The sequence below is a fragment of the Engraulis encrasicolus genome, chromosome 13 (assembly GCF_034702125.1).
Source record: "Engraulis encrasicolus isolate BLACKSEA-1 chromosome 13, IST_EnEncr_1.0, whole genome shotgun sequence".
In the NCBI taxonomy this organism is placed as follows: Eukaryota; Metazoa; Chordata; class Actinopteri; order Clupeiformes; family Engraulidae; genus Engraulis; species Engraulis encrasicolus.
The window spans coordinates 49,382,080-49,400,696 of NC_085869.1; the positions used below are offsets into that span (position 1 = coordinate 49,382,080).

General features: G+C 45.0%; 1 protein-coding gene across 2 annotated transcripts in view; it reads right to left on the reverse strand.

Moving 5' to 3' along the window:
• Positions 1 to 18,617, reverse strand: part of stam2 (signal transducing adaptor molecule (SH3 domain and ITAM motif) 2) — a 29,231-nt gene that overhangs the window by 5,261 nt on the left and 5,353 nt on the right. For both annotated transcript variants that reach the window (XM_063214189.1, XM_063214188.1), the window contains exons 4-14: positions 18,561 to 18,617; positions 17,176 to 17,322; positions 16,137 to 16,206; positions 15,185 to 15,291; positions 13,875 to 13,960; positions 13,232 to 13,326; positions 12,831 to 12,916; positions 7,113 to 7,200; positions 6,492 to 6,546; positions 3,138 to 3,276; positions 1,589 to 1,821 (exon numbers count right to left, since the gene is read on the reverse strand). The exon at positions 18,561 to 18,617 is cut by the window's right edge and continues 39 nt beyond it. In XM_063214189.1, coding sequence (XP_063070259.1) covers positions 1,589 to 1,821; positions 3,138 to 3,276; positions 6,492 to 6,546; positions 7,113 to 7,200; positions 12,831 to 12,916; positions 13,232 to 13,326; positions 13,875 to 13,960; positions 15,185 to 15,291; positions 16,137 to 16,206; positions 17,176 to 17,322; positions 18,561 to 18,617 — 1,163 coding nt within the window. The remainder of the gene's footprint in view (positions 1 to 1,588; positions 1,822 to 3,137; positions 3,277 to 6,491; positions 6,547 to 7,112; positions 7,201 to 12,830; positions 12,917 to 13,231; positions 13,327 to 13,874; positions 13,961 to 15,184; positions 15,292 to 16,136; positions 16,207 to 17,175; positions 17,323 to 18,560) is intronic.

The following is an 18,617-nucleotide window of genomic DNA, read 5'->3' on the forward strand; positions in this document are numbered from 1 at the left end:
TCTCAATCTGTCACAGAGAGGACGAGAGAGGACAGGACAGGAGAGGAGAGGAGAGAGGAGAGAGAGAGGAGAGGGGAGAGGAGAGAGAGAGGAGAGAGAGAGAGACCCATCTGCTCATGGCTAAGTGCACCACAGTCACTTCTGGGTACATGGAGAGGAGAGGCAGCAGGCTCAGTGGGACTCAGTCAAAGCTGTCCTAATGCTCACATGTCGCTAGACACCCTATTTTTACAGGACACATCACATGGTTTCAGGGTTCTAGTTTGTTAGAACAGCTGGCAGTACACTTTCATATGACACACGTCACTAGTCAGGGACGAAAGTGCTAGTTTGTCTGGGACTGCCCATATAAACGAGCAGGTGCGCATGAGAAGGTGGAGGTGGTGATCACCGCACAGCCTGTGGGTGAGGAAGAGGGTGGTTGTCTCGTCTCCCCCCCAGCGGATCTAGTTAGTGGATGCGTGGACTAGCCTAGCACACCTCATATTATGGTGGTTTTCTGAACTGGAGGGAAATAGGACTTTGAAAGGGCACATCACGATTCTGCCTTCTTGCAACGAGATACAGGTTTGTGGCTCTGCTCATCACGATTTCTTGATAGAATTTAGTTACAACCCTAGTGAACAACCATGAAAAATTGCCAACAAAAACAAAACAAACAGAAAAAGTCTGAACCAGACATTACCAGAGGCACTGCAAGAAAACTGTGGATGCATGCACCCTCTGAAACTTCGGATCACACTCGCCCATTCTCACAGTTCCGTACAAATCTGTATTCTTTGCTTGTCCGCTGGCCCTCTGATAGAAAATAACTTTGCCCCCCACTACATTCACCCCTATCTATATCCTAGTCCTCTGGTGTGCCCCTGTGAAGCCCTGGAGGCCACATGACCTGTCCTGCTCTCCCCTCCCCTGGCGACGGCCCAGTCTGCCCTGGCACTACATCGCTTATTAATGGAGAAGGACATCACACCGCTCCGGCTACTGTAGCAGAAAGTGATCCAGTGCCAACTTGGCACAGAGCCTTTTATAGAGTGACTTTGCTGAGAGGTGGACACACACACACACACACACACACACACACACACACACACACAGACACACACACACACACAGACACACACAGACACAGACACAGACACAGACACACACACACACTTTTCACTCTGACCCCCTGACACACTGGACTGGACTGTCTGTACAGTTAGCCGCAGGCAGGTAGACAAGAACACTGCTCACCTGATGTGGGGAGGCAGAGGACACACACACACGCACGCACACACGCACCCACGCAGGCACGCACGCACGCAGGCACCCACGCAGGCATGCACGCACGCACGCAAACTTCATCTGATGTAGTGAGGATGAGGGCCAGGCTGGCTAGAAGTGCACACACACACCTCACTAATGTAGTGGGGCCCGGGGCACACAAACAGATACACACACACACATGCACACTTCTCACCTGGTGTAGTGGGGCTGAGGGCAAGGCTAACTGGCGGCAGCACCAAGAGCAATCACACACACACACACACACACACACACACTCACAACCACACACACACACACACAGACACAGGCTCCTCACCTGATGTAGTGGGGCTGGGGGCCAGGCTGGCTGGTGGCGGGGGCGCTGACGGGGGCCGGCATGGAGCAGAGGGAGGCGGGCTGGTCTTGAGGGGCAGGGGGAGCCATGCTGTAGCCCTGAGCCGCTACTGGTACACCTGCTGGTCCCACTGCTGCTGCTGATGTTGTGGGGTGGTGGCCCTGGGGGAGGGAAGCGGGCATGTAGCCACCTGGTGGTAACTGGCCTGGGTAGCCCTGAGGGAGAAGGAACAAAGTTTTTATTACTGTTATTCATTTCACGTTATTCATTTATTTTATTTATCGCTGTGTGGTGGACCTGTGGGACTGTAGCAGGCATGTAGCCACCTGCTAACAGGCCTGGGTAGCCTTGAAAGAAAGGAAAGAAGAAAACAAAAAAAACAAAAATGGTTTACTTTCTGTGGTAGAGAGAGGAAGACATAGACAGAGACAGACAGCGTGAGAGCGAGAGAGCGAGAGAGTGAGATGGGAAGAGAGAGAGAGAGAGAGAGAGAGAGAGAGAGAGAGAGAGAGAGAGAGAGAACGAAAGAGAAAGACAGAGAGAGAGAGAGAGAGAGAGAGAGAGAGAGAGAGAGAGAGAGAGAGAGAGAAGAGAGGGCAAATGAGATGTGGAGTGTGTGTGTGTGCGCGTGTGTGTGCGTGTGTGTGTGTGTGTGTGTGTGTGTAAGAGAGAAGGAGAGAAAGAAAAAGAGAGAAATGGCTGAGAGGGAAAGAAAGGGAGGCAAGATACAAAATAACACATAACAGTAAAACTCAGCATGGCAAGGAAACAGCTGACAAATTAACATAGTTTGCTTAACAAACTGCCTCTAATTCAGCAGGTGGTTCTGCGCTCCAACATTGCTTCGAGACTCAAACTAGGCACACACACTGAGGAGAAGTGATTTGCCGTAGTGAAACCAAACACTGTTGGAATGATAAATGTGTGGTTGACAGCGCTGTGTGTGCGTGGGCAAACAATGGAAACCTAAGCAGCAGCTCATTATCTTGTCATGTGCACCGCGCATCAGGATTTTGTGCAACAAACCACCCGACAACACAACACAAAACTCAGGGTACATCACTACAGACGCATGCAGAAGACACGTGCGTCCGTGTGTGTGTGTGTGTGTGTGTGTGTGTGTGTGTGTGTGTGTGTCTATGTGTCTATGTGTGTGTGTTTCTCCAGGTCTGTGTGATATGCGTGTGTGTGTAAATATCAGTGTGCGCTTCTCAGTGTTGGTTTGCACTTGTCCATGTCGGGGTCTGTGGTTCTTGGGGTCTGTGCATGTGGATCCCTGTGACTGTGTATGGTTCTGTGTCCATGTCTTTGTGCGGTTTTAGTGTGTGTGTGTGTGTCTTTGTGCTGTTTTAGTTTGTGTGTGTCTTTGTGCTGTTTTAGTGTGTGTGTGTGTCTACATCAATGCGTGTGTGTGCCAGTTAGGACTACGGAGGAGGTGTGTGTGTGTGTGTGTGTGTGTGTGTGTGTGCGTGCGTGCGCCCTTGAGTGTGCACGCGTGTGTGCATACGTGTGTGCGTGATGCATAACTAACCTGCATGGGCATGGATGGCTGGTAGTGTGTCTGCATCTTGCTGTAAGGCGAGTAGATGGGCACCTCGTTCATCAGCTGGTTGTAGAGCTCTAAGGCCTCCAGCACCTTCACGTTCAGCTCAGACAGCTCAGAATGCTTCCTGCAACACACAACACATACAAATGGTGTAACGGTATACACAAATCACAGTTCGGTACGTGAATATTTAAAGGTGCACTGTGTAGGATGGTGGCCAGAATAGGTATTGCAACTGTTTGTCATTGAAACTGTGCTGTCTATTGCCAAACTTGATCTGTTGATGAATATTTATAACTTATAAACCAATATTTACCGGTATGACCAAAGTAGAATAAGTTTTGCAGCTAAAAATGCCTATTTCTGGAAATTCAAAATGGCGGACCATGGACAAGATCCCACTTTCCATGCATGATTTCCCCAGTCATAATGAATACTTAGAAGTTAATTAGCAATTAACCAGTGCTCTCCGCTATCTTACTCTATGAACGAGGTACCCTGAGCACTGCTCCCTTTCGGGCGCCATTGAGGCTTGCACGGGTGAGGCGTCAATGCAATTTTGATGTGTGCAGTGTTCACTTATGTGCTGTGGAGTGCTGTGTCACAATGACAATGGGAGTTGGAGTTTCCCAGTTGGGCTTTCGGCTTTTGAGTTGGAGCCACAGGCACACTAAGCTACACACAGCACCTTCGCATTCAGTTCAGAACGCTTCCTACAATGTACAATAGTGCAGAGAGGGACACCATTACACATACCGTAGAGACAAATAGTCACAGGGACACACAGTCACAGTAACCAAAGACTCCTACTCCTACTCACCCACATACTGACAGATTAGAGTGCAACACACACACACGCACACGCACGCGCACACACACACACACACACGCACACACACGCACACACGCACACGCACGCGCACACACACACACACACACGCACAGATAAATAGAATGTGCATGCACGCACGCTTGCGCGCGCACACACACACACAAACACACATGCACACACGCACTTTGATTCTCCATATAATTGAACACAGACACTGGAAGAGATGATTGGCCATAAGCGGAGAACAAATGACAGACATGGGAGTCAGAGAGACAGGCAGAGAAGCTGAGGAGACAAGACTGCTGGGGAGAGACTGAGCGAGTGAATGTGTGCGCACTGCGCACTTTGCATAACAGAGTGTCTGTTTTAGTGTAGTATGGTGGTGTGGCGTGTGGTTGGTGTGTGTGTGTGTGTGTGTGTGTGTGTGTGTGTGTGTGTGTGTGTGTGTGTGCGTGTGTGTGGTAGGGTGATATGCCATGGGAAAAAGCTGTTGACAGTGTGATTCGACCCACACACACACATACTCTTCGCTTCCCTGAGGGGGAGAAGAAACAAGCCAAACTGTAGAGCAGTGGTTGCCAATCTTTTTTTTCTGCTGGGAACCAAACAAATGCACCTAACAATATTTTCATGGCCACCCACCCGACAGCATATTCCAAAAGACAAACATTTCTTCGCCCATTAATATTGCTAAATTTAAAAAGAACAAAAAAAATATATAAATGCAATGATTGACTATAAATTGACTACACATATCTGGAAGCCCCCCCCTCAATACATACAATGCAATGGGGAGAAAAATTCTGGGCCCAGGACAACTCACCCCTCGCCCTAACCCTGTCATCTTCCCTGGGAGCTGCTGCTGTGGAGGCTTACACAAGCTGCTCTCTGTAGCAGCTCCATGTGAGTAGCTGCCTGATGTGAGGCCTATGCGGGTCGCACATGCCATTTGAGTCTGAAGATGGAAGTGACAGTGACAATGGCGGCCTCTGGGGGTTTGAACATTTTAAAACTACTTCACTTTGAGAAATGGCAATGAGATCACTGTCCTGCATGAATCATCATCATGTACTCTTGGCCACGTTCACATGACGTTTCTAATTCCAAATTAATAATTCAGAATGAAATAGTTGGTGGTGTTTACATTGCACTTTCATTTAATTCTGAATTGGGAAGTGTTAACATGATGCTTTCAAAGTGGGATTACATTTTATTTGGAATTAAATGCAATTAATCCGGAATTACATGACCCATGCAACCGAGGCCATTATGTACTTATACTTTGCATACCGATCCCTAAGGTAAAGTGCAAGAACATAGTGTTATTATATTTGCTGCACAGTGCCTAATTAGTGTAACTGGGGCAGTAAGTAAATTGCTACCAGAACTTGAATTGCATACTACCAAAAGACAGCACCGGCACATTGTCCTCAATAGACTTAGCCTCTCTACGATGGCTCCATGCAAAGACGTATATGCCTTTCATGTGCTCTGGGAAGTAGATATTAAATTGCATTACATTACATTTCATTACATTACGTTATGTATTGTAATCAGGGCTCTAATTAACCTTTTTCATCACTAGCCAAAATGGCTAGTAGATGTTTATGTTACTATCCAAACACACACTCACTAATGTGCCAAAGTGGCTAATAAATTTGTCTTTCCTAAAATTTTACCAGTATTTGGCCAGTTGGCTGGTGTTAATTTGAAGCTCTGATTGTAATGTATACAAATGTTCTACGAGTTATTCAGTGGATAATACCACAAGGGGAGCGTTAATGTGTCCTTCCAACGTCAGCCTTTGGTACAATTCACAGAGCACATGAATGCACCTTTAGTCATAATGGTGGAAGAGGAAGAAGAGGTGACAGGTTAAGGAAATGAGAACTAGAGAGGCCGTCAAAGAGAAGGAGAAAGACATTATGCAAACATCCTTATCATCCTGTGTGACAACAGACCCTGAAGGAGGTCAACAAAGGACAAGACAAACATATGCAGGCACACCGGAAATGGAAATAGCCTGCTCTTGACAAAATGCCAATAGATTGTTTACCTTCGTTTGTCAGCACGATAGGAAAGGCCAAATGAGCATTACCACATTACGATGGTGTCAATCAGCGATAACCGTACCTCACAAGACACAAGCTGGATAAACCCCAAAACTTTATTGTTAAGGTGGCCACCTTGACAACAAACACCTACCACAGACAACAGACAAAGTCATGCCCTATTTCAGATGTGTGCCGCCTATCGTCCCCTTGACTGAAAAATATTCTGCAGGAAACACTGACCGATATATGAAATCTCATCAAACTGAATCAAATAGAAGCTAAACCAAAAGGAATACAAAATATGATAAAAATCTTCAGCAATGAGTTTCGTATGCAAAATTAGAGGGAATCTTATTACATAAAATCGAATACAATCATAAAATCTGATAATACCAGAAGGAATTGTATTAGTTGACTTGACATCACATGACGCTTTTCCTTTAGCGATCTCACCTGTCAATCTCCTGCAGTTTCTCGTCAATCAGGGGGTTCATCTGTTCGCAGGCACCTGGGAGAGGTCAGAGGTGAAGATGGGATCAATATCGAGGCCTTGCCATTACAACACACATGCACTCTGGCACAGCCTGCACAATAACAGACCCCCGTCACTCCATCACTTTCCATCCACATTATACAAGACATAAAAAGTCTCACATACACACATGCCACACACGCACACACACACATGCCACACACGCCACCCACGCACGTGCATACATGCACACCCTCTCTCTATTAAAAATATGCAGATTTACTTCGGCTGCATAATAACAGGCAATCAAGAGCCATTCAATGTGCACATTATACAGGCATGAATGCATGTTCCATGTCCTCCGTGATCAAACGGGGACCTGGTACACACACACACACACACTGTACACACACAAACACAAACACAAACACAAACACACACACACACACACACACACACACACACACACACACACACACACACACACACACACACACACACACACACTGTACACACACACACACACACGCCGGATCCTGTCTTTATAGACAAAGTGAAGAGGGGGGACAGACACGCACACGCACGCACGCACACGCACACACCTTCCAATGTGACCAGTTCGGGGCTGTCTGGGTCCATGCTAGCTGGGTCTGTGCTGTTGAGGAGGTGAAGGGTTTTGTCCATCTTCTCCTGCATCATAACAAATGTGTGTTGAGACAGGTGGAAAAATGGGCAACAATATGTTCGACAATATGTGCAGCTTAATACGTCTTCACGTTAGAAACAAATATGGGCATAAATACAGGGAAATATGCTCGTCTGATTCATCCACTTCATTTTCAGACCGTATGATTTTCAGCCAACATGTTCAACTTGCATACATATTAAACTAAGGCTATTAACTATTCTAAAAATGGAAAAAAAAACACACACACACACACACACAAGCACATAACCATGGCAACATGAACTCAAGGACCTTCATTCTACACATTTGCCGCTTTCTTCCTGATAATTAGTAAGGTACGTTACAACTCAGTTATAAATAACCACTGCATGGCTAAAGCTGGTATTCAAACCAACATCATCAATGTTACCATGTGAACAGGGGGAAAAGACATACATCATCCAATCTGTGACGTGTGTACCATTTCACTAATACAGTCGGTCCCCCTACAATGCACACCCTTTACCGAGGTAATGCCACGTCATCCACCTCGGTACGTACCGGGCCTAACTGCAGTGTACCCAAACAACCGCCGGGTGGCACTTGGGAGCGCTTGGAATGTTTTAGACGATGCTGACGGCATATTAATATATGCTCATATTCACCAGCACGCACCGATTCAGCGGATAACAACATGCCTATAAATTGTGTGAGAACACCTCCAGGAAGTAGGAAGAGTCATAAAAAGAATAGCCTAAATAATGTAATGAATTTTCTTTTTTTTTTTAAATGATGATCGGATGAATTGCATTAATGTGCAAGCTCTGACAAAATGTAAATTGAGTGTAGCCAGAAGCCATACCGATTATCGCATCGCAAGATTTGAAACGTCTAATATTGCAACTTCAGACTTGTTGTCTGGATGTGGATACTTTTTCGTTTGGTAAAAATTACTGAGAGTGCAATACACCTCACCGCAGTAACCTAACAGCGCTTCGTTTGAGCGTGTAAGCGTTGGCTATTTATCTCACATCGCCAACAGCTGGGGCGATAACCTAACCTACACTTCCCTAATGAATTTAATGTTGTCACATTGGCAAAAAATTAGCAAGCGACTGATATTGCTGTTTTCGTGCTCAAATTAAGTGTAACCAACTGTCGGGTTATGTGTCGCAGGTGAGAAAGTGCGCATTTTTCCAGCGAGACCTCTCCTTGTTACCAAATACCCTGGAGAGTATACTGTACACCACAAATACGCCAAGACACAAATATTGAGTTTTAAAATAATATTTATTAACTAACAGAAATCTAAAAGAGTCCCGGGGCACCCAAATCTATACAAGTCCGAAATTCCAAATTTCCTTGGAGATCCCCCCCCACAGTCATCCGTTCCGAAGGAGGCGGAGGAGCGGTGGCCAGGTGTCCATCCATTGCGAGGCTGGGGAGACAGGAAGAGCTTGGTGACAGTAGGCTTGATTCCATAGGCAGTCCAAATGACACTCACTTCCATAATTAAGTAGGCTACGCAGGTAATCGCTGCACTTATTCCACGTGATTTACAACACTGCACTCGCTAGTCTAGGTTAAACGTTAGGGGTGAAGTTGCTCAGCACTCGCACACGGCACGGCTCACTGCAATGTGTGCTGCGATTCAAGGCCAGCGGTGTTAAAAGTGAGTCCAAGTACAACTGGGTTTGGAGAGAGAGAGAGAGAGAGAGAGGGGGGGGGGGGATATATGCTGGGAAATATAGGCCTATGCAATGTCATCTCATAATCATGGAGTTCCTCATGCGATTTCATCTGGGTCAGTCAGAAATGCATGCACCGGGAAGTGTGTTTTTTCAAACAAGAAAACTGGTTCATCATATGCATGGCTTAAACTGACTTTAATGTTTGCCAACGTGCTATAGTTTTCCTCTCATAATAGCACCTGGCGACTGAGACCACAGTTAGATGACCTCGCGCGCGTAAACCCATTAAAATATAGCCTAGCCTTCTGTGGCTATTCAGAGCAATATGAACCAATCAGGTCGGCGTTGCTATTAAGCAAAATACATCCCTGATGTCTACTTAACTAAAATAAGATGCATTTGTCTAATATTTGGAGACATCGCCTTGCTCTTTCTGCGGGGAATTAAGCGCCTCTCTCCCTCGCTCTCTCTCTCTCCCTCTCTCGCCCACACACACACACACACACACACACACACACACACACACACACACACACACACACACACACACACACACACACACACACACACACACACACACACACACACACACACACACACACACACACACACACACACACACACACACACACAGTTTGGAGAGGACGCATTTAAACTGTAACAGTTTAGGCAGTAGGGGAGAGCAGGGACTCATGAAACTCGGGACGAATGAAACACTGCGATTTACTCGAAAACTTTAACATATCCGAAAGTATGAAAAGTCAAAGTTGTCAGGTTTACAGGCAAAAGGGATTTTAGTGTCAGTAGACACTGTCGGGACGAATGAAACACCCGTTTCATCCGTCCCTCTCGCCCATTGACTTAAAGCAGGATCAAAATAAAATGGGAGCACTTGAGATGACTATGTTCCAACTTGTCTTGAGCACCGTCGTAGCGCAACAAATCATTATCGTAAACATAGCCTAGATAATTGGAAATTACAAAAAATAGGCTACATTTTATAGACTTTGGCTATAGGCTAAGCCGACTCCTCTACCTGTTTGAATTAGTGCAGCCTTACAGGGAGGACGTTAATTTGGCATAGGTCAACTGCAAGAGACTACTAATTTGTGACTTGACGTGATGTGTGAATAATTAGGCTACGATATGCAACAGGCATATTTAGCCGCACTCAGTCATTCATTGGGTGAATGTCCCGACCCTGTGTGTCCGCGTGCATGCATGGGGTGGGGAAAAATACATCAAGCGTGCCATCACCACCCATCCCCCCGGACCCACGAAACCCACTGAAGATCCAAGCAATTGTAGTCTGTCAGTATTTTAGTGTGGGCCCAGGTAGTTGAATTCATGGCATGGCCTGGTTATCTCAATAGTGCCAAGAAGATGTTTGCCCTCAGGCTAGTGTGTTCATAAAGCGCATGTTCGATTTGCTGTAATAGGCTACGATCAGTAAGCCTCAACTTGTCTGTCGTGTCTTTTCCTTCTTTCGATATTTTGTAAAATAGGCCCACGTTAAAGCCTAAATACGATAATAGGCCTAAATAAGGCTAATAAAGTAAGCTAAATAAGTTAGGCCTAAATAAAGTTGTTTTAGCCTATGAACTCAGGCAATGCAGAAATTTGCGGAGGGATTTTGGATATCTTGGCCTATAGGCTACCGATGGCTTTATGAACTTCATGACTGGGCTACAAGATAGTCGGGTAAACATAGCCTATTGACTTGTAGACCACCAACATCTGATGCTGAAGTGGGGGAGGGTGTTTTTTTTCACTTCAAATGTTCCCCGACACACACACACACACACACACACACACACACACACACACACACACACACACACACACACACACACACACACACACACACACACACACACACACACACAGAGAGATACGCGCTAATCGCTCTCTCTCTCTCCGTCTCTCCCTCTCTTTCTCATTGTTGCTATACGTGCATCTGGATAGGCATAGGCAGTGTGGTCACCCAGCACATTTTCATAGAAATGCTGTGGTTTTTTTTTTTAATGAAATCTTTATTCAGTTATTTGTGAACAGTCTCTGCGTTTCACTTTCGATGTTGCGTCACCGTGGACAAGTGTCTGCTCGAAAACTTAATGCAAAGCGGCTAAAATGTTCAGAACGTGTTGAACTTTTCAGAACATGAATGTTTGTCTGTGGGGGATGGGTGGGTTACAGCAGTGCAGTGCAGTGCACGGGACTGCACAGCCTTTTGTGACATGTCGTGGCGCGACAGGTTATCCAGCCTCCGAAGGAGTCATAGTTCCCCAGTCATAGCCTACTGTTGGTTCGCATCTCCACCGAAGCAACTGAATTTGCAGTCCTAATCACAGATGATTAGCCACACCTGGTGTAACAGATGTATTGTCATGTGTGCATCACATCCCCAGTTAACCGGAATCCCGTCGATCGCGCACAACAGCGCATTGAAAGGATGAAATGTTCACAAGCACCAATACAAAAAAAACGTCTTCAACCTATTAGTCCGTAGGCTATCCTGAGGATATCCGTTCCTGACTTGAATAGGTAGTGCAGAAATAATTAACAGACATCACTTAGCCTATAAGTTAGGAGCGGAATTGAGACGGTGAATGCAGGACAGAATAATGAAAACAAAACACCGTCGACTGGCGGTCTTGTTTAGGGATCACGCTTGTGTTATTATCAAATACCCAATGTTACGTGCGCAATTGGCTGACTCTTTCCACTTGTAGCCTAAAACTGAGGGAGGGATCAACATACAATGAGCTACACTGAAGCAGATTACTCTGCTTCGCAAAAAAAAACCCAGTGCACCAATAATACCCCCGTCTTCAACCTACTATTTAGGCTACCAGATATATAGGCTAGTAATAGTATTAAGTTGTGCTACCTTGTTTTTTGTGGTAACGACAGTGTAGATCAGGTAATAACCTGCAATAGGGGAAGCGGCATGCGCCAGTTTTAAAGACGGAATGTCGTCGCCAAATGTAAAATCACCTCTCTCATGCTGACATGACGGGGCACTACTTCATTAGGCTACAATGTTGTTCATGTCTGTTTGACTCACACTATACGAGTGGTTCAATTTGTGTTTTTGTGCTCATCGCACAAATGAGACAGACAGGCTTGCTTGATAGGGCTACACAAAGCAAGCGACATCGGTCCACTCAAAATGGTCCGAACTCCGCCGCTTGATTTCATGTCTCCTCAGTCTCTCCATTACGGTTTATTAGCCTACTCTGTTTTGCTATTTTCGTTATTCTTAGCCCTGGCATTACAGATGAAGCAACTGTGATCAGTGAGGTTGTGGAAACGGTTGAATAGGCCTATGGTCCTAAATTGGGTTATTGTGGTTGTGGTCTTGTTTAGGGCTCACACTTGTGTTATTATCAAATGCCCTATCAAATGCCCAATGCTAAATAAAACATGCAATTTGCTGACTGTATTTCTACTACTACTAAAACTGGGGGACGGGCAAGGACGGAAGCACAAACAGACCATAGACACAGGCAGACGCTGCTCTGCAAAAGCGGTGCTATACTGCCCCCCGCATTCCGAATGGCCACAGGGTGTAATGATCACGGTACGCTGTCGCGGCCCGGCACGGTAATGAGCAGATTGAAGTTACACCATCTGTATGTGTACTGTAACATCCGGATGACATTCAGTCACTTATTGGTCTGCTTTAGATGAATGGTAGTGAGAGGTAGAGTATGTAGTTTTAGTTGTTTATTTTCAAAATGCCCATTCACAAATTGAATCTTTTCATGAATACTTTACTTATAGCTAAGTATTAAGTATAGGTTTGCAGTCAAAATGTGTGTGTGTGTGTGTGTGTGTGTGTGTGTGTGTGTGTGTGTGTGTGTGTGTGTGCGTGCGTGCGTGCGTGCGTGCGTGCGTGCGTGCGTGCGTGCGTGCGTGCGTGCGTGCGTGCGTGCGTGTGTGTGTGTGTGTGTCCTCACCTCGTCTATAAAGACGGGCTCTGGCTCTGCTCTGATCTCCACACTGGGCTCCTCAGCTGCTGCCGCCGCACTCTCCACATACGCCACTGCAGACACAAACCAGACACACCATTAACACACACACACACACACACACACACACACACACACACACACACACACACACACACACACACGTAGTTGCATACACACACTCCACAGCCTCTTATATCGCACAAGTGCTACATGTCAACATGAGTACCAACCCCTCTTAAAGCCAGTGAGGAGGTCATTTATAACATACAGACCCTACAAAACTATAATGTACATAGACGAAGTTCTGCTTTATTTAAAATAATCACAATGATAATAACAAACCATCATAACAATGGTAATAAAAAACATCAGATGTTGTACATCACCTGGTTCAGGGTCAGCGTTGAGGTTGGTTGTGACGAAGTTGGAGGGGAACAGACCGACTCCTCTGTGGTTCTCCCCCTTCCACCAGTTTGGATCACTGCACATCAACACCAATGTAAAACAGTGGGAGAAGATAAGCCAATGGAGTTTCATAACTGTTGATCTCAGCTGTGGAACATTGCACATCGACATACATTATCAACAAATGGGATCAGAAGTTCATGAGTTCCCTGACTGTTAATCACAATGTATTTTATGCCAATTTCCATTCAATTTCTCTAATATCTATCCACCAAACGTCATGAAATGTATAAGATGCAGATCATCATTGTGTTTGCATGCAGCGTCCATCGGTCTGTCAGAAGCCCTGCTTAGGTCAGGTGACCTTGGTTTCCCCCCTCAAAATAATGGTGTATTGCAACAAGTGATGGGATAAGCTGTGAGTTACAATAAGTGACACAGTTTGATTGGGCAAAGAAGTTCAGCAGAAGGGTAGTCAGTGAGCTTTTTTTAAATCGAAATTATGTTAAATTGCTGGTAAATATACAGTATGTGAATGTGAAATACGATATGAGCTTATAGCACGACACGCAATCTGCTTGTGGTGAGGAAGAGGTCGTGCAGAGTGCAAGTCAGTCAGGTCACCTGTCGTCCAGGATGATGATGAGCTCCCCGGTCTTGAAGGTCAGCTCGTTGTCCTCCGCCGCCTCAAAGTCGTAGAGGGCGCGCACCTGCAGTTTCAGTTTCAGTTGATTAGAGACAATGAACAATTAAAGCATAATTAAAGCGATGGTTCGGAGTAGAATCACCCTAATGCCATTTGAACCGTGACACCCATCCACCTTTACACCCGAAGTGTTTTCTGCCGCAGACTTACATCAACAGAGTTGCCGTGTTATTCGATGTTTATTCCGGTTAGCTTGACTCAAGCGCATATGGATACTGGGCACCGTCTCCAAACTTTCCCCACAAAAATAACATGTCATTACACCAAACTTCTGCAGTAGCACAAATATGGTCTGTACTCACGAAACGAAGCATTTGGAAGTTTGGAAATAGTCCAGGAGTTTAGTATTATCAACACAAGCTGAATAGCTTCTCTGCTGCTAAAGCTGTGCCAACGTTACTTCCGTCATATGAGACAAGCCCGTAAAAGTCTTCAACAAACTTCCAGACGAGAGTGTTAAAAAAGTTTTCACTGAATTGTGATTAAGGCTTATATTTTCAAGGCAATACTTAAAATATATTTCAAATCTTACCTACTATCAATTAGACAAGGATTTTCGTTATCAATACTGATGCTGAATTCACTTTTCATTGTGCATATTATGAGCTTCGTTGAGGACTCTTACATGCTTGTCTTAGATGACGGAAGTAACGTTGGCGCAGCTTTAGCAGCAGAGAAGCTATTCGGCTTGTGTTGATAATAATAAACTCCTGGACTATTTCCAAACTTCCAAATGCTTCGTTTCGTGAGTACAGACCATATTTGTGCTACTGCAGAAGTTTGGTGTCATGACATGTTATTTTTGTGGGGAAAGTTTGGAGACGGTGCCCAGTATCCATATGCGCTTGAGTCAAGCTAACCGGAATAAACATCGAATAACACGGCAACTCTGTTGATGTAAGCCTGCGGCAGAAAACACTTCGGGTGTAAAGGTGGATGGGTGTCACGGTTCAAATGGCATTAGGGTGATTCTACTCCGAACCATCGCTTTAACTAATTTTCATCTGCAGTCCCAGTAAGGAAATAAAAATACCTTAACAGATAAACATACAAAGAAATACAGTAAATAAATAATAAAATACAAGTTACAAGACAAGAAAAGTGCTCAGAGCACGCACAACCGCCCTCTGGTGGACAGAAACAAACAAACACACGCACGCACGCACGCACACACACACAAACGAACGTACACACAATCACACGATCACCCACAAGGTAAATAGAGTACCTTGCGGGACTCCTTGCCCCCGTTGACGTTGTAGGGGGGGTCAGCGGTGAAGGTGAGGGGCCGCGTCTCCACCTGCTGCTTCTGCTCCTGCAGTGACAGCTCAATGGCTGCAGGGGGGGACAGAGAGAAATCTTCAACTCAGGTTTTTGATTTACACACAGGGGGAAGAAAGGAAATGGGTGCATTCCAATATGCAGACTCCCGTCCTCCACTTGTGCTTGTGGCCTCACGCTTTGCTGACGCCCCAACTCCATGGAGAAAACAATTTAATTTCCCGGTCAGCCTAGCCACAACAACTTTTGGGGGACTGTTCTTCCTTCACCATCCCGATTGCACATGAGAAAATGGCATTAGAAGTGCGCTTTTGCAAGAAATTGAACATTTTCTGTCGTCAGTGACATCATCATGAAGTCACAAGCAGGCAAGTGAGCAAGGGAGGACGGGAGTCCGCATTTTTTAATCCACCCAATGTGTGATGACACCAGAAAGCAAATGTTAAATGTAATGACGCTTTCCACAATAAAATATTTTTTTAAATCTCAAAGCCTTGCAAGTTTTTTTTATTTTTTTTTATCTCCCAGCAGTTCCATTCCAGCAGCAGTGTCATGAAGGCCTTTACTGATCCTTGACCTTAACCATTACATTTAAACCTAGTCTTAAAATTAGTTGAATTTGTCTTTTTGGAACGTCACGTACACTGGCATTGAAAACAGTTTTAACTAGCTGAAATCGTGTTGTTTAAAGAGCCAAAAACAAAAATGACACTGACAACTGCGCTGTTCCAAAAGATCAATCGTGGTATTGTGTCAGTGAAGCAATTTGAATGTTCTGATTTAAAAAACAAACAAACAAACAAAAAAAAACAAATGGAACAATCTTTGTCACAGTGCTACAGTCATGCCGCATTGTGTTATAATACAGCATCAATTCTCATCGAGACTGGTCTCCTCACCCTTAGCCAGGTCATCATCATCTGCAGCTCTGGTGGGAGCGGGGGTACTGCTGGGCTTCGCACTAGAACTCTGGAAGGAACAAGAAACAGAAGTACATGTTTTTTAGAGGAGGAAAATATAAGCACGTTATGGTGTCTAAGTGCATTGTGGTACATTTCAAACTCAGACCAGTAACTCAGACCAGCATTTCTTGTGAATATGTGAATGCTCCAAAGCATACCAAGACCCCTCGGAACTTAAGCGACCCGTACTGAGCCCTTTGTTTAAAAAGAGGAATGACGCCCCATAAAAGCCAAAGGGGACCAGAAAGAGCAGTCATTTTTTCATGTAATACACTCTCAGTATGAACAAAAATAGGAGTCCTTCTGCTGTCTGTTCACTTTTTGGTCCGTTTAAAGAGGACCGGGTTTGGTTCACTTAAAGGGGACTATATGTGAAAATACCCTGAAACTCAGTTTTAAAAACTGAACCGTCTTTCTGCCTGTGCTCAAAGCAATGCAGGTTAAAAGATTAACCCTTCAGTTTTCTCAAACAATGTAAACCAAAGCCATAGCCTTTCCAGCTACTGTGGAAACTTCCTCTAAGCACAGGAAACACATGTGATAGTATGTGTGAGATCGTATTCTTTGTTTTCGTTCTCTGTACCCAAATATAAGCGCTAAAGTAACCACAGACATGGTGCCTCGAGGAGAAACAGGAAGCAAAAAATAGCAGCAAGTAGAGGGTCATGTGAACTGCACTGTAAACAAAAACATATCTGGGACTCCAGCTAAGCACAGGGCGTTTCACGAGAGCATTGTTGCTAACCATTTAGAAACTTAGTAGATTGCCTATGGGACATTACACTGCAACCAGGTAAGTTGCTAACTTGGTTAGCAACGACGCTGTTGAGAAACGCAAGCCAGCCTTGCCATATGTATAGGAAAGGAAGCCAAAACATATTTGGGATCGCAGCCAAGCACAGCCTAGCCTAGCCTAGCCTAGCGGTATGTGGAGGGCAGGATGTACAATCAGCAGTCAGCTGCTGTGGGAGCCCACCTGAGAGTTCCCTGAGGGGAAGGTGACGCCCTCCTCCTTCAGGGATTTGATGGTGGCGCCGACTAGACTGAGCTGCGGATCTTTCTGGAAGTCATCGTTCCACTCCACCATGAGAGCCTTCAGCTTCTCGCTGACCTTGGGGTGGGCCTGGAGGAGAAGGTGATATAGCATGTAGTAAAACAACAAACAAGTGGGTTTCACAGTGGCACACTGCACTGATGCGCCATAGCATATACGCTCAAACCCAAAAAGGTTAGAAACCGGACTGGGTCATATCCCAATCTGACTTTGTGCATTCCCAACTATTTTCTGTTCTTCTCTCTGCTATCCTCTCTAATAAAAACACAAAATTCCCATAAACGATTTAAAAACAAACAAACAAGACATTAGAGCCTGGGCCATAACCAATGTATACAGGTTAAACGTTTTATAATGAACACTGTGTGTCTGCGTATTGTAGAGAGCACATTATAAATCGTTTATAATTTACTCTCTACAATATGCTGACACATGCTGTTCATTAATATAAAGGGCAAAAATCTGTTGTGGCGCCGTCAAATATATTCAGCAAACAGGCCGTACAAAGTGTGTGTCACTCACTACACCTGCCATTAAAACTTAATTTTCAGTGACAGCTTGTAGACAAATGCTAGCTGCCCTTTCATACACATTAATGGCATAGCAAAAAGTTCAAAAGCCATTTATGTCTTTATGTCTATCACTTCACATTGCACTGGTGAGGCAAGAGAATGACAACAAGATATGTTGGTGTGTGGAGACATGGCCTTTTTATGACAGTGGCGTAAATGTTGGAGAGTAGGTGTAAAAGGGAAATTAGTTGGAATTGTGAAAAGACTGCAGGCCACATTGAAAACAGGCTTTCCATAGTCACTTGCTCATAATGGTTGGGCACTCTAACCACAGCAGGCCCAAGAGTTTACACCAGTTGAGTGGTTAGATTATAAAACATCCTATTTTTGTACAAGGGCAAAACTACTTCTGAAATATCCATCGCCATTGCAGGATTGTGAGTGCATTCTGTCATGCAAATAAGTCTGGCTATTGGGGCACTAAATAAACTTTTTCCACCCACCAAACAAAATGGCTAGTACGCATTAATCTTAGTAGCCAAACATGCACTCACTAATGGGTCAACGTTGCTTGCTAGCATGCTTTGTTTTCGACCAGTCAAACAGAATTGTCACCAGCATTTGGCCGGTTGTCGAGTGTTAATTTAGAGCCCTGGGTGAATCAATCAGAGCTCTAGAAGGCCTGGGTTTGAGTCCAGAAAGGCCAATTCCTCTCCTTCACAACAGATGAACATAATAAGAACACCATCACAGGATAACACATCAAAATGACATCTTCATGACGCGACTCTGTACCCTTGCCAAGACGCTGCGCACTTCGCTGGCGAAATCTCGGGAGCAGATTTCCAGGTG